General features: G+C 42.2%; 1 protein-coding gene across 1 annotated transcript in view; it reads left to right on the forward strand.

The window, feature by feature from the left end:
• Positions 1 to 16,247, forward strand: part of CMC1 (C-X9-C motif containing 1) — a 43,819-nt gene that overhangs the window by 255 nt on the left and 27,317 nt on the right. The window contains exon 2 of the mRNA XM_083468663.1: positions 10,150 to 10,242. Coding sequence (XP_083324789.1) covers positions 10,150 to 10,242 — 93 coding nt within the window. The remainder of the gene's footprint in view (positions 1 to 10,149; positions 10,243 to 16,247) is intronic.

Below are 16,247 nucleotides of genomic sequence, written 5' to 3' on the forward strand. Positions count from 1 at the left end.
TTGCTACCCCCTCCTCTTGACGTGCCCGGGACATGAGAGTGCAAGGGGGTTAGGCTGAGGAGCTGCCAGTCCAGACCCGTGAACTTGCTCCTTGGTTCACGTGTGAACCCTTGTTCACGGGTTTACCGCCGACTCAAGGGCTCTCAGCCCTCACGTGCTTTTAGTTCCCTTCGTTAATGAAATGGGTGTAGTTGTCTGACTTAGAAGATGATTGTTGAGATTCCTGCATTGCGGGGGGGGGGGTTGGACTAGATGGCCCCCTGGGGTACCTTCCAACCCTACAGTTCTATGATGAATGCCTCAGAAGGTTGTTCCACTTTAAATGTAGATGAATGAAGAACAATCAACATTACCTCTACAGAATAGCCTGGTAGTGGGGCGTGTCATTTCAGGGGGCAAAACTTAATTTTTGCAAACTTCTTCAGCGAAGGCTCTTAAAAATATGGGGTTTTTTGGGGGGGGGGGAATTGAAATCTGCTATTATTATTATTTTGTGACCAAACAGTATTTAGCTTGGTAAATCTACATTTGGTGAAGAAGCACATAAACTGCTTTTGGAAAACCAAAGAACTTTAGTTTTACCTTCTGAAAATGTAAGGTAATGTTAAATATTAATATATTATATAACTGTAAGAATTTTAAATGATTTCTATGCAGTTTTACACACATTTTGAATTCCCAAGTCATCATACAACTTGTAAGCCCTCCTCATTTTTTGGAATTTGAAAGTTGAAAATTTCAACATGCTTTACTGGTAAGGGCCTTCTTGGTAGTGGTATACTGGTTGTGGATTACGCTCCCCAGAAAGTTTTTTCTGTCTCCTACCTTGTTCTACCTTGTTCTCCTTCTGATGACTTTTTAGATACTATTTTAGTATCTAATCCTGCTGTCTATTTTATACTGCTATCTATTTTAATCCTGCTATCTATTTTATACTGTTTTCACTATTTTATGGGTTTTGGCCTCTCACACACACCCTGGTATTTATATTTTAACTGACTTAATCTTTTTCAAAACCACCTTGGGAATGTAATTGTAGTGTAGCATTAAAATAAATATAATACATAATAGGGTACTCTTAGTAGTATTATCTTTTGTAATGCAGGTAGTGGAACTGAGGCTAGAGAAAGTGGCTTACCTAGGGAGTTCATGGCAAAGGTAAGATTTGAACCAGAGACTTCCTGATTTGTATAGCCCAGCTACGCTATACCAGTTCTCAAGTGTACTAGATTGTGTTGGTGCTAAAAGGGAACAGTGAACTTGACACTATACTTCAGGACTAGCTTGAACCTTCCTCTTTGTTGTTTTTTTCAAATTGTTTCTTAAGATTCATGGGCACATTTAATTTGCACTTTAGAAGTGGCCTTTGCTTACGATTCTTGCTTCTATGATACCACTACTGCTAGTTATAGTTTGTACAAATATAGCATGTAGGCAAACACACATGGGAACATAGGAAGTTGTATTTCAATAGGGCCAGTTTGTCTGTCTTTTGGCTGTAGTTTTTTTTTTTTTTTTATGGCATTTATAAGTGATCCTGTAACAAGTTTTCAGGGTAGGACTGTTTTTTGTATTGTTTCTTTGCATTTTCTCAACCATTTGCAACTGGTGTAGATAATCTTTAACTTGCATAACACCAGAATTTTAACCTTTCCTATAGTTTCATAACTTAATGGTTTTGCTATGTAAACCAATTGAGCCATTTGTTCCTATGTAAATAGCTTCAGGAAGGTAATTTTAATCTTGACCTTTGGGTTTGGGTGGAAGTTAAACTCTCCTCATGCAGAGGTCTTGCCTACTGTACCTCACTCCAGCTTCTATTTACTTTTTTTTAAAAAATGACACATTAATTACATTCACCAAAAAAGTTGCCTCTAGCTTTACTCTCAAATTGGCCTGTTAAAAATTGCGATGATTAGCCTAAATCTAAGGGACTGACAAACAAACTCCTATTTGATTTGCCTTTTATGGAAGTAATATATCGCAGGAGAAGGGCTGGATGTAGCAGACCTCACAGTTGGTCATCGGGTATTTCTTTACTCTTGAATCTCCAAAATATTTTATTAGCAGCTCTTAGATCCCTATACAATTTGCCTCACATTTGCCAACTTTTCTGTGTTATTTGACTCCCTTTGTATTTCAGTTCTATCTCGGATTATTTTTGCTGATATGAGGAATCTGATATTTGAGGAATATGATATTTTGCTGATATGAGGAATCATCTTGTTTCTAACTTAGATAATCCAGATCAAAATGTAAAAAATCTAAAGCAAATGTAAAATCTAAAGCAGGATTTGATGGCTTCAAAACAATCAAGGCAGTTGACACGAAACTTAAATATGCTTAATACTACAGTATTTGAAACTGGTTTCAAAACATTGGCAAACCCAGGCTAGCATTAACTGTAGCTAAGATTAGTGCCCTGGTTTTAACCATGTTTAACATGGGGTGGGGAAATGACCACAGAAGAGGGGCGTCAATATAGTATGTAAGCCTGAGGCCTGCTTCTGGCTCCTTACACCAGCACCCTAGTTGAGAACCACCCTGAGATCTACAGGTAACCACCCTTTAGATCTACAGATCTAAAGGTAAAGGGACCCCTGACCGTTAGATCCAGTCGCAGACGACTCTGGGGTTGCGGCGCTCATCTCGCTTTGTTGGCCGAGGGAGCTGGTGTACAGCTTCTGGGTCATGTGGCCAGCCTGACTAAGCCGCTTCTGGCGAACCAGAGCAGCGCACGGAAACACCGTTTACCTTCCTGCCGGAGCGGTACCTATTTATCTACTTGCACTTTGACATGCCTTTGAACTGCTAGGTTGGCAGGAGCAGGGACCGAGCAATGGGAGCTCAGTCCGTCGCAGGGATTCAAACCCCTGACCTTTTGATCGGCAAGCCCTAGGCTCTGTGGTTTAGACCACAGCGCCACCTGCGTCCTGTAAGTCAGTATACCAATATAATAAATAATAATAAAAAGCATAGACCGGGTTCAGCAGCACTGGCTGTACTCCTTTCTATTCTTCTCATCCAGAATCCAGCTACATGTTTTATGTTCATCGCTTAGCTCTCATGTTTATTTGTTTTGTTTCCCCCCTACTACAACAGTGTCATACCGGGGGGTGCAAACCTTCTCTCTCATGTTTTCACCTTTGCTAGAAAAACACTTTTTTATTTTTTGAGGAGTTCTACATGCCCGGTTCTGTCAAGGCACATTCTCACCTGTGGTTGGTGATGTGCTAATAAGTGTATGACTGATACATGGTTGCTGGAGATCTTCCTCCTGGGACCATTCTTTCCAGCAGCAATATGTGCTGAAAATGTTGTGCTTGGCTTTGGCAATGTTAAACTCCTTAAGTGACTGCCATTGCCACTTTACCTTCGCTGTCATGTATACCTATCTCTGCTTGAGGTTACAATGAAAGTGGTGACGGTGGTGTACTTATCATACAGAGAGAATGACGCTTTGCGTTTAAGAAAGTTGAGGAACTTGTACTTTGCAAGCCAAAACACTCAAGTCTGAAATTCCCTGTAATTTGCTTGGTCTTATGACTTTCACTAATTCTGCAGTCCTTGGCATACATACTTAGGAAACAGGTCCTGGTAGGGAGCTCTCAGGGCTCAATGTGTCATTTCCTCTTCTCCTGCTGGAATTTGTTCTAGGAATCTCAGGAGGTGCTGTTTGCAACCAAGAGGACCCAGCTTTGCCTGGCGTGTCCCTGCATCCTTTCCTTGATTATCAGGGCCTCATCTCCTTATCTCAAGAGCGGCTAATTTGTGGCCCTCCCGGCCTTGCTGGTTTCCAACTTGCATCATCCCTGGCCACTTGCACCATCCCTGGCAGGACCTGACAGGAGCTGGGAGTCCCAGCAACACTTGGAAAGCCACAGATTCTCTCACCCCTGCCTTAATCCATATCTAGGTGGTGTCTTAGAATCATAGAATCATAGAATCATAGAGTTGGAATAGACCACAAGGGCCATCGAGTCCAACCCCCTGCCAAGCAGGAAACACCATCAGAGCACTCCTGACATATGGTTGTCAAGCCTCTGCTTAAAGACCTCCAAAGAAGGAGACTCCACCACACTCCTCGGCAGCAAATTCCACTGTCGAACAGCTCTTACTGTCAGGAAGATCTTCCTAATGTTTAGGGGGAATCTTCTTTCTTGTAGTTTGGATCCATCGCTCCGTGTCTGCTTCTCTGGAGGAGCAGAAAACAACCTTTCTCCCTCCTCTATATGACATCCTTTTATATATTTGAACATGGCTATCATATCACCCCTTAACCTCCTCTTCTCCAGGCTAAACATGCCCAGCTCCCTTAGCCGTTCCTCATAAGGCATCGTTTCCAGGCCTTTGACCATTTTGGTTGCCCTCCTCTGGACACGTTCCAGTTTGTCAGTGTCCTTCTTGAACTGTGGTGCCCAGAACTGGACACAGTACTCCAGGTGAGGTCTGACCAGAGCAGAATACAGTGGCACTATTACTTCCCTTGATCTAGATGCTATACTCCTATTGATGCAGCCCAGAATTGCATTGGCTTTTTTAGCTGCCGCGTCACACTGTTGGCTCATGTCAAGTTTGTGGTCAACCAAGACCACATCAGTTGAGCATTTTGCAATGCAGTAAGCCCGCAACTTACATGGGGGTTATATTTGGGGGATCGTATCTAAAGCCAAAATCACATACTAGTCAAAGCACAGTGGGTCCAATGGCAGATGGGATTGCCAATGTATTTTTACCCTGGAAACCTGCCCCCTTTCTAAAACTATTTTGCCAACCACATGAAGCTGAATGGGCACAGTTGAATGCAGATAAACTGTGGCATTACTGTATTGAAGAAATGATAAACCAAAGTAATAGTAAATGTGGAAGTGAATTTACAAGATTGTTGTTTGTGTATTTCTAAACATTCAGAGCGAACCCTGGGCCTCCTACTTCTTTGAGTCACGTTTCTCCATATATCTGGCACCTGTGTTGGTGAACTAGCCTCCTTCTCAGGGGTGTCCCCTGTCTCCTCCTTGGTGGAGATGGTGTTCTCTGTTGCTTCCAAGAAGAGCTCCAGCTCTCTAATTCTTTGGAGCGTAGCTACACGTTCCTCCAGTTGCTGGACTTTGTCTTCTAAGAGGGCAATCAACATACAATTGCTGCAGGTAAAGCTGCCTGCAACCTTTGGCAAGATGGCAAACATTGCGCAGGAACCACAGGCGACTGCAGCTGTTCCCTCACCCTCCATCTTGAAAACGTGTCATTGGGGGTGGCTACAGTGGTCCTCCATCTTAAAAAGCGTGAAGACAGGACAAATAACCCCCCCCCCAAAAAAAAACCTAGGTCGCCCCCAACAAACGTTTGAGACTAGCTCGCCTAAATCTAAAAGATGGATCAAACTGTGTGCGCCGCTAGGCGCGCGCCGCTGCCCTGCAAGCTCTGATAAGCTCCTCCCACAGCTAATCACCTGATTCAACAGAAACCCTGCCCCCTCTGACCTTTGCACAGGGAGAGCAGCTAATCAGCCCCAAGAAACACACACACAAGAAAACCCTTTTGCTCCTCCTTCAGCTGCTGCCCCGCAAGCTCTTGATTTGGAAGGGGTAATATAATGTGCCCTTGGTTTGGCAGCCTTTGAAGAGTGTTTGGAAATGGCTTTCTATAGAAGGCTGCAGCAGGAATTGTAGCTTGTGCAAGGCTGGAAAACAAGGAGTGGGGACAGGGAACGGAAGGGCATCCACTAGCTAGTACATGGGTAGGCAAACTAAGGCCCAGGGGCTGGATCTGGCCCAATCGCCTTCTAAATCTGGCCTGCGGACGGTCCGGGAATCAGCGTGTTTTTACATGGGTAGAATGTGCCCTTTTATTTAAAATGCATCTCTGTGTTATTTGTGGGGCATAGATATTCATTTCCCAAAAAAAATATAGTCCGGCCCCCCACAAGGTCTGAGGGACAGTGGACTGGCCCCCTGCTGAAATAGTTTGCTGACCCCTGCGCTAGAAAAAGGGAAGCTTCATAGCCAGACACTGGAGAGACATGTCAGGCGTAAGCATGGACCAATGGTATCAAATAGCATAGGAAACAACCTTATTAGAAAAACTAACCAACAAACTGACACAGGGACAAATAGAAGAAGACGCCTTCACCCCAATTTGGTTCCCCTTGATCATATATACAGCCCAACAAGACAACAAGAAGAATCCTCCGACAGCATACGAATCAATCTGGCTAACCTGATTCAAAAATACACACTCATACCCCCGCTCACTCACAAAAACAATTCTCACTACAGCCAACCAAAGACAACCAATCACACTCTAAGCCACACCCCACCTCTTTCACCACCAAGGAAATACAACAAGTGAATAGTAAGAGAACCCATACAAGTAACACTGACACAACCCTTCACACACGCTAAGTAAAATAATAGAAGCATAACCACCACCACCACCACCCCACCTGCCACTCCGTCCTTCACCTCTTCCCCTTTCTTTCTTTCTTTCTTTCTTTCTTTCTTTCTTTCTTCCTTCTTCTTCTTCCTCCTCCTCCTCCTCCTCCTAATCGTTTAAACCAAATCATAAACCAAGAACTCACACCGTTGACCACTGATAATGAAACATATGTTGTGGATATTTTCCCACATTTATTGTGCTATTTTTGTGATATACAAATGACATGAAAAAAAATTGGTATACTTATTTGTATGACATCATTCTTGTTTATAAAACCCAATTAAAACAGCAAAAAAATAAAAAAAAAATGGGAAGGCTGGCATATCGAACAACAGTATTCCACACTGCAACATTTTGTTGTGGATGTAACTTGCATTTAATTGCTGTATTTACTGATTGAAGGTTCAATCACATAGAAAAATTGGCTTGATGTGGAAGGAGGGTAACTGTTCTAGATAAAGTTCCCTTTCCCCACACACCCCAGGCTCGCTGTATTGATGAGCATTAGAATTTGATGGGGAAAGCTTCTCAAGCTTTTACCCGCCTATGACAAATCTGGACATGCGTTTCCAGTTCACCCTCCAATTGATCGGTTCGGAAAGAAGTCAGAGGTTAAGTATAGTGTGCCACTATAGGGCATATGATAGGATGCTGTGTAATTAAGGTGGTTAAACTTGGCCTTCTACATGCATGGCTCAGAGTGGATTTGTTTGGTGTGTGTGTTGTTGTTGTTTAAAAAAAAACTTGGCAAAAGGCAAAAAGAGAATGCATGCCTGTAAAATGTACTTTCTGTGCAACAATATTTTCTCTGAAGCTCCTATAATTCCCAGGGGGCTGTCTGATCTGCCATCTCTCAGCAGTTAAGCTGGCTATTCTGAGATGACTGTAGATAAAACAGGTCAGATGAAACTACTTGCAGAAACAACTCTCCCCCTTCTCTACTGATTATATTGTTTTGTATCTGAATTAGTCAACATATATAGTTGCGCTGTCCCTCTGTTCATGTTTTTACTTTTATGTTTCCCCAAAATGTTACAGAATTGGTACAGAATCTGATCCCCAACCTACAAGAATATAAGCATTGTGACTTTTTTTTTTCTTTTTAGCAAACATGCTTGTCAGTATTCTCATAATCCAGTACTGCTATATTGCAAGAACACATGAGCCCCAAAGCAAAATGTAAGATAACAGATTCAGCCAGTGAAAAAGGTGAAAATTGACTTCAAGGTGATGATAGAATAGTGAGAAGTTAAAGCTTTGAAATTTTTTCCCTGGTGTTGTCATCCTTACTCTCTCTCTTAATTTGAATTGATGCGAATCTAAGGTAGTACAATCTCAACATTTGAAACTTATGGAAAACACAAATGTATACAATTTTCTGGGCTATTTTTAGAAACGAACCTACATAAAAGCAGCTAAAGGAACTACTAAAGGAACCAGTCCTGCGTATGTTTCAGTTGCTGGGAAATTTCCCTGAATTCAGTGGGGCTTACTCCCAGGAAACACTGCATAGGATTGTACCAAGCTGCATAGTGGTTAATAGAATGAGAGTTTCACGGTTCTAATAAGCCACTCATATGTAGCAATCTCTGCCTCCCATTAACTTCTGGCCTGTTTTATCAGAATGCTGTTCGCAGGTTTTTCTTTGTCAAGGAGAAGAGCTAATGTCCCCTAATATGTAACCTTTTTTTTTTCAGGTACAACCGCTAAACCCTTTCTTCTTCTTTAGTTAATTTTTATTGAAAGTTTTCAGCATAAAATACAATAAAAGTCAAACTAGATAAAGAAAAGAGGAAACCAAAAAAGAATTAAAGGCCCTTCATCACAATTATATCATAACCTTTATCCATACACAGAAAGGTAGACCCTCCCAGCTCCCACTTGGGAGCCTGTTTCTTCCTCCAGACTCCCACCCTGGGAGACCCTTTCTACCCTGCCTCTCAAACAGGGACCACCATCTTCCAACTGTTACCTTCCTGTGGAACAAGGCACGAGTGCTAAATTGATGTTTGGAATGATTAATGGACCGGGTGAAGGTTGCTAAGCTGAAGCTCAGTACTGAAAAGACAGTATTGATGGGTAGTTCATATGTTTTGGAAGTTGGTGTTCAACCTGCTGTGAATGGGATTGCACTCCCTTTAAAGTAGGGGTGGCTAACCTGTGGCCCACCAGATGTTGCAGGACTGTACATCCACGTCATTCCTGCCTATTGGCCATGCTGGCTGGCACATGCTGGAGTCCAAGAACATCTGGAACACCACTGGTCTTAAGGATCAGGCCTTCAGTCTTAAATGCTGATTGCTCCAACTCTGCCATTGGAGACTTCATGGCATGCTGCACCTTTTACCAGGGTAAAGAAGTACACCAGCTGCAACCCCACCTAGGTAGAGATAGCCTGGCAACAGTCACCCATGGCTTGGTAACCTCCAAATTAGATTAGTACAGTGCATTATTACACCTTTGAATACGTTTCAGAAAATGTAGTGATTTCAGCTTACTGCTGCCAACTGGGGTGGCCCCAAGGGAGCACATCATGTCACATTTGAAACAAGCTCACCAATCTGTCAATCAGTTTCTGTGCACAAACTGAAAATGCTTTAAAAACAATGCTTTGCATGTGTCATATTAGCTACAGCAGGGATGGGGAACCAGTGGTTCTCAATATGTTTGTGGACTACAACTCCCATCACCCCAGGCCAATGCATGTGATAGTTTGAGGCTGATGGGACTTGGAGTCCCAACTGCCGCTGGAGGGGTCATAGATTCTCCACCCCTGAGCTAAAGTGATGGAAAGGTTATCGTTCCTGGGTCTCATATTCTGATGTTTTCTGCTGTTCTTTATTCCTATAAAGATGAAAGTTGTAATGCTGCTTTTTCTGTGTGATTGGTTCATATTCCTAAAACCTGCTTATGAATATATTGCTATGAGCCAGAGTGGTCAACTAGTTAGATTAGTGCAGGCACCCCCAAACTCGGCCCTCCAGATGTTTTGGGACTATAGCTCCCATCATCCACGACCACTGATCCTGTTAGCTAGGGATGATGGGAGTTGTAGTGCCAAAACATCTGGAGGGCCAAGTTTGCCTATGCCTGGATTAGTGGAATGGTGCTATGGCGAATGGAATTCAGATCCTCGTCACTGAACAGCCTTGGACATGTTAGCCCTTCAGAGGATAAGATGGGAATGACCCTGGCATGTCAGATTCCTTAGGCATATTGTTTGCAAATACAGCAAATGAAGGTATTGGATGGGAGTCAAATAAGTTGTTCTGTGCTTAGAATGAGATCCATTCACATGGCAGGACTTCCCCTTCTGCTCCCCCCACATACCACCCGGATGCTGCCTAAACCATTTTGGGGTTTTCTCTCAGTCCTCCACAGCAGAAAATTATGTGGGAAGACATGCAGGAGAAGGAGGGCGTGGGAATTCTATTGTACAGGCAGGCTTTATATGTTGAATTCCACCCATTGTCATCTTCAGTGTTACCTTGATATATTTGCCAGTGGAAACCCAGCCAGATGGGCGGGGTATAAATAATAAATTATTATTAAATTATTATTAATTGTTGAAAGTAGGGCGTTATTATACATTGATACGTGTGTTTTGTTTCAGAACACTGGATGTATTAACATCCCTTCTAAACAGCATTCTTGTTCTTTCAGTTCACCTGCCACTTGCCATCTAAACATAGAAATATTTTTGTTCTCTTGCAGAGGAGCCACAGCTCAGGCACGTAGAAAAGGATGTTTTGATTCCAAAAATGATGAGAGAGAAGGCCAGGGAACTATGTTCTGATAAAGTACAAGGTGAGAGTGAAATTCATCAAAATACGAAATCTAATCACTTATGTGACCTGAATTTTATCATTTTCCAAGCTGACATAGGAGCAGTGAATATAGGTGTGTGATTTTTATCTCTCTTCTTTATTGCATGCTCAGTACTATGCATTGTAGAATGCTGGGCTGAAATAATTTGCTGAAAAGAGTTTGTTGCAACGTGGGCACCATACTGAAGAAAGGAAGCATTCCGTACTTTTCTTTGGGAGGGATAAAGACAGGATCATAACAATGACTGCAACACAAAATAGATTAAAAGAAATTAGGCATGCTGTTGGGCTGAACCTAGTGGTAAACATCAATGGCAAATATTCTCATTTAATTTGCACTGAAGGGCCAGGATATTGTTCCCAGCTACCTTGATTGCCAGAAATCTGTAAATCTGTGGGCATGTGCACTTGCTTGCAAACTCCTAAACAGCTTAGGGTGTACCCTTGTTTCTTCACCCCCACTGCTTTTCCTTTTAGTGTCTGTATACCAACACAATGGCATATTTGCAGAGACGTGACATTATAATTTTTGAAGTTGTCAGATGCTTCAGTTCACCTGGAATCACTAACCCAGTTCTATACTACAACTCTCATTGAGGCAAACACATAATGGTCAGGTACCTTAGAAGAAGCTGATTAGGGTTCTCCAGTATTATGGCATCTAAAATTCAATTGGAGTCTGGAGAATGCTGTTGTACGCTGCATTGCACCCGTGCATGTCGGGCCATGAAAGATCCTCCTTCACAGGCATTGATAATCTTCAGATTGAAGGTGGAGGAGATTCCAGTGGCTGCCAGAAATGTATCTCCCTTTGCAGAAAGCAAGCTGGAAGCTCTTTAAGAGCAGGAACCTGCTTATATTTTGCCTCTTTGACTTCTGTAAGGAGCCATATACACAGACAGACCTGTATAAAATGATAATAACTGGCAGAGATCTAAAATAATAAAGTCTGTATTTTTCTTTGTTGCCTTTAGTTAACACTGAGCTTTATACAAGTTAAATTTGATTTATAATAGTGCATGGCTTTTGAGGGAACGAGAAAATGGCATAAGACTCTCACCTCTGCATTCAGCTAAACTGCCAACGTGCAGAGCAACTCCCCATATGTTTTGGAATTGCAGGGGAAAGAGGTGTGATGTTGTGAAAATTGCAAAATAACCTAAGTCCTGTGAACAGGAGAAAAATAGAGAGGCTGAAAGCATTCACTCAGGGGAAGTAGGTCATATAACGGGGGGTAGTTCCTGTACTTCCAGACGTAGCTGTTACCTTGGGTATGCAGATCAGCATAAAGGACAATCAGTGATTTGAGACCTTAAAACTATTTCAAGTATTTATCATTGAAACTTTTGACACTTAAAGAACTTGGGAACATGATTCACTGTGGTGTTAGCGTATGAAGAATAGAAATAGCTCTGTACTATAATGCTTTTAATATGAGATGTAGCCAAATAAATTGTGTGTGCATTGGATAATTCATTGGATTTGGCAGAAGAAAAGCCAGTAACACACTTTTGAGAGTTGCGCCATGTTTAACAGAAAGCAAAAGAACAATCGTGATTCTATTGAAATTACATATTCAAGACCCTGTTACAATTCATTGACTTTTTGACTTAACATCTGTGGTGTGTTTTTTCAAGGTTACCCAGACAAAGTAAGATTGCATTCTGTTGTTTAATGCACAATAAATATTGTCAGGTTAAGTACTTAAGGATAACTGAAAATAGAATCTTTGAAAGAATAACTAAAAGTAATTGTACATTTTTAGGTATGGAAATCTTAAATGCTTCGCTTGGTGGTATTTATTGTGCATATAAGATTTTTCCTAAATATTTAATTTTTATCCTGGTGTGTGAATATTATGTTTAGCATACCATATTGAGTATAAATCCCAATTATACTAATCAGTGGGAGCTTAACCATTGACTTTGATAAGATAAAGATTTCCAGAGGGGCAGCCATGTTTATTTATTAATTAAATTTTTATATCACCCTAGTCCCTTGTAGCAAAAAAACAACAGTTTTGTGGTACCTTTATGACATTTTCTGGTGGCATAAAATATTGGTGGGTGGTATCGAGAATGGTATTCTGGAGTTAGCCGCTGCTTTGTGGGGCATCTTTGGGAGAAGAAAAGGCTAAGGAGTAAGCCCTACAGCAATCCAGAGTTGAATCGCTAAAACGGTTGGATAGTATCTTGTATGCCTCCTTCCAGGAACTCCTGCAGCCAAGCTGGTGCCAACTCTGCTTTCCTCTGCTCTGCTTTCCTTTGGACCATGCCAGTGAGGCCGAGAGGGCAATATTGTCGCCTGGGCATCCCAGGACCTCCGTACACACTGCCCAGGCTTGTGCCCTAAGGAGGTCACTTCACGGCAGCTAGAACAGTGGTTTGACTTCACGCCTGGAGGTGTACTCCATTGTCTCTCAAGACAGATGGATGCCAATCTCTCTGGGTGGGTGGGTGTATACATGTATACTTTCTCTAGTCATCAAGACTTCATCCTAAAATTATTACCCCAATTTTCTGCTGACACCATGAAGGGAACTTATCAGGAAAATATGTGTAGGTTTGAAGTAAGCTACCTCCCTCTTCCCTGAAAAACCTGTTCCCTAACAGTTAGGTGACCCTTGGTAAATAATGTGTTGCCAAGGGGGAAGTTGGGCAGATATTGACCCTCTGTGTGAGTAAAAGAGCAACTTAAGATCCAAGCCATTGTATAGGTAAAGGTAAAGGCACCCCTGACCGTTAGGTCCAGTCGCGGACGACTCTGGGGTTGCGTGCGCATCTTGCTCTATAGGCCGAGGGAGCCAGTGTACAGCTTCCGGGTCATGTGGCCAGCATTACTAAGCCGCTTCTGGCAAACCAGAGCAGCACACAGAAATGCCGTTTACCTTCCCGCCGGAGCGGTACTTATTTATCTACTTGCACTTGATGGGCTTTTGAACTGCTAGGTGGGCAGGAGCTGGAACCAAACAACGGGAGCCCAGCCCGTCACAGGGATTCGAACTGCCGACCTTCTGATCGGCAAGCCCTAGGCTCTGTGGTTTAGACCACAGCGCCACCCGCATCCCTAAGCCATTGTATGTTCCATACCAAATACAGTGGAACCTCGGTTGTCGAATGTAATCCGTTCTGGAAGACCGTTTGACTTCCAAAACGTTCGACAACCGAGGCGCAATGGGCGGTCAGCAATTTCAATGGAGAAAATGGAGAAATGCGCCTCAGAACCCATTCAACTTCTGAGGTGCGTTCAAAAACAGAAGCATTCACTTCCAGATTTTCTGTGTTTGGGTTCTTAATCATTCAGCGTCTGAGATGCTCGAAAACCAAGGTTCCACTGTATACTGGTTGGCTTCATGTGACAATAACATGAATGTATGTATGAATGCATGAATGTATGTATGCTGTCTCTAACACTGATTTTGCTGTTCATTGAAAAGTTACATTCTTATTCCCAACTGCATTGCAATCTGTTAAGAAAGCTATGGAATATTGAATATAGATGTTCATATAATTGTGATACATTGTTAAATCCACAGTATTCCAAGTTCGCACTTCCACATATGTTACCTGATTGTGTTGCCTAGGTGTGACTAAAACACAAACAAGGAGAACTCCCTTTCTGTATATTTTTATTAATCTGATTACTCTGCTGCAAACAGTCTTTTCATTTTCTCCCTTACATCAGAGATTAAGTGCTCTTGAGTTACAAGCTCTGTAATGTATTGAGCCAACTTTGTTTACAGGGTCTGTCTCAGATTTAGACTCTCGATTCAAGTATGTATAATTTGTACATTAACTATTTTCTTTTTAAACTAGCATTTCAGTGCAAGAACGTTCAGATTCCACTTAGGGATAATCCTTGGTGCACTCCGCACTAGTGAGTATGCAAACATGGTCTCACCTTTTCCTGTGCTAGGCTCATTTTCACTAAAGCCTGAATATCCAGGTTACAACAATGATTTGTCACGTTTTCAATAAAGTGGGGAAATGGGCTTTTGTGTATCTCTGCACCTGATGACCCTTTGGAGCCTTTCACATGTGCACAGTCTGCTGTGGCCTGCCTTCTGAAGGAGAGAGATCAGTAGCTCATTACGCCTGTCTTCAGACCACTGGCTTCTGTTGCCATGCAGACTCTGTTTAAGGCACTGATGAAGACCTGTAAAGCCCAGCTCTGTGATCAAACATGATAATCATGGTTGATGATCATCAACCATGATGATCAGCCAGCACTATTATCTTAGATAGGGAACAGGTGGCACTGTGGTCTAAACCAATGAGCCCCTTGGGCTTGCCGATTGGAAAGTTGGTGGTTCAAATCCGTGTCACGGGGTGAACTCCCGTTGCTCTGTCCCAGTTTCTGCCAACCTAGCAGTTCAAAAGCATACCAGTGAAAGTAGATAAATAGGTACTGCTGCGGTGGGAAGGTAAATGGCATTTCTGTGCGCTCTGGCACTCATCATGGTCCTCCTTGCGCCAGTAGTGGTATAGTCATGCTGGCCACAAGACCCGGAAAGCTGTCTGTGGACAAACACGACTCTCTTAGCCTGAAAGGTGAGATGAGTGCCACACCTCATAGTCGCCTTTGACTGGATTCAACCGTCCAGGGGTCATTTACCTTTTTTTTACCTACATAGAATCATAGAGTTGGAAGGTACCACAAGGTTCATCTAGACTCCCAAGATAGGGCTCAAACCTTTGACCCTGAGTTTAAAAGTGCCATGCTTTACTGACTGGCTGGTTCGGAAAAAAATATTGGGGAAGCATTAGGTTGTACTGATCCATATTATTTGTAGGCATGCATTCAGACCAGCCTTTGCTTAAATTAACGTAATATTTTCCATTTGATGGGGTAAATAAAATGAGAAGAGAGAGAGAGCAAATTAGGTGAGAAAACAAAAAACAAAAAAATCCTTTTTGCTTGGGGTTCCTGCTAACTAGAAAGTCTTGATAGTTAATCTAGGAAAACGGTTTGGAAATTGTGGTCACCTGGTGTCTTCTGGAACAGTTTAAGAGAGCTCCAAATGCTGGGAATCATTTTAAACACATGGCAAACAATGCTAATGTTGGACAGTCATTCCCTAGGATACCCAAATAATACATTATTTTCTACTTGGGTTTTGTCCTCAAGAATTGGTTATTGACATTGGGGGTGGAGTGTTAAAGAAAATCATGATGGGATTCATAAGGAGAGTTTATTTCTATTGTTATTAGTTCTTCGTTGATGAAATGGCCACATTTTAATAAAAGCAAGTGTATTCTGAATATTTAAAGTGTGCTATTGTGATAGTCATAGATCTATGGATTGCAGAATAACCCCATACAGTTACAAATACTTGGCCAAGCCGAACAGCTATAATTAGGAAAGTATTCTGGCAAAGGCTGTTTCCAAATGCCACCATTCTTCCTCTCCCCAGGGACTGCATTGATACTTAGTAAAGTTGATGGGATGAAACACCACTTCGGGCTTTCCTAAAGTAGAGTAAGGCCAATGTCAACCATTGTTTTAGTAATACACACTTAATCAACAGTCCAGTAGTAGCTGGGATCTTATCTGTCCCTCTAGGGGCCACCTGCACCAGAGCATGACCCTTGCACCTGACACATCAAGCTCCATAAAAGGAGAACAATTCCAAATCCTTGGGCAGATGTTGGCACTGCCTGTTTAAATGCCCAAGGACACCTGGGGAAAAAAACACTTTATAAATGTCTTGTGTTCTCTCATCAGAAACACAGATAAGGAAATGTGTGAAATACTTAGTAGCATCATGCTGGGATAGGTTTATGCCCATCACTTCTACTCTCTATTAATTAAATAAAAAGGACCAGGTTCTATTAACTGAACATAATATGTGTCGGAGACTAAGGCAGAGGAAATGTCTTGGCACAAGTACATGGGGATCTAAAATGCTGTTAACACAGTTTGATGTGAGGACTTGAGGTGCTAAGAGAGCCAGAGTAATATAGTTTAGAGTGTTGGGCTAGGAAC

This window comes from Podarcis liolepis (assembly GCF_965112155.1).
Source record: "Podarcis liolepis genome assembly, chromosome: 12".
NCBI lineage: Eukaryota > Metazoa > Chordata > Lepidosauria > Squamata > Lacertidae > Podarcis > Podarcis liolepis.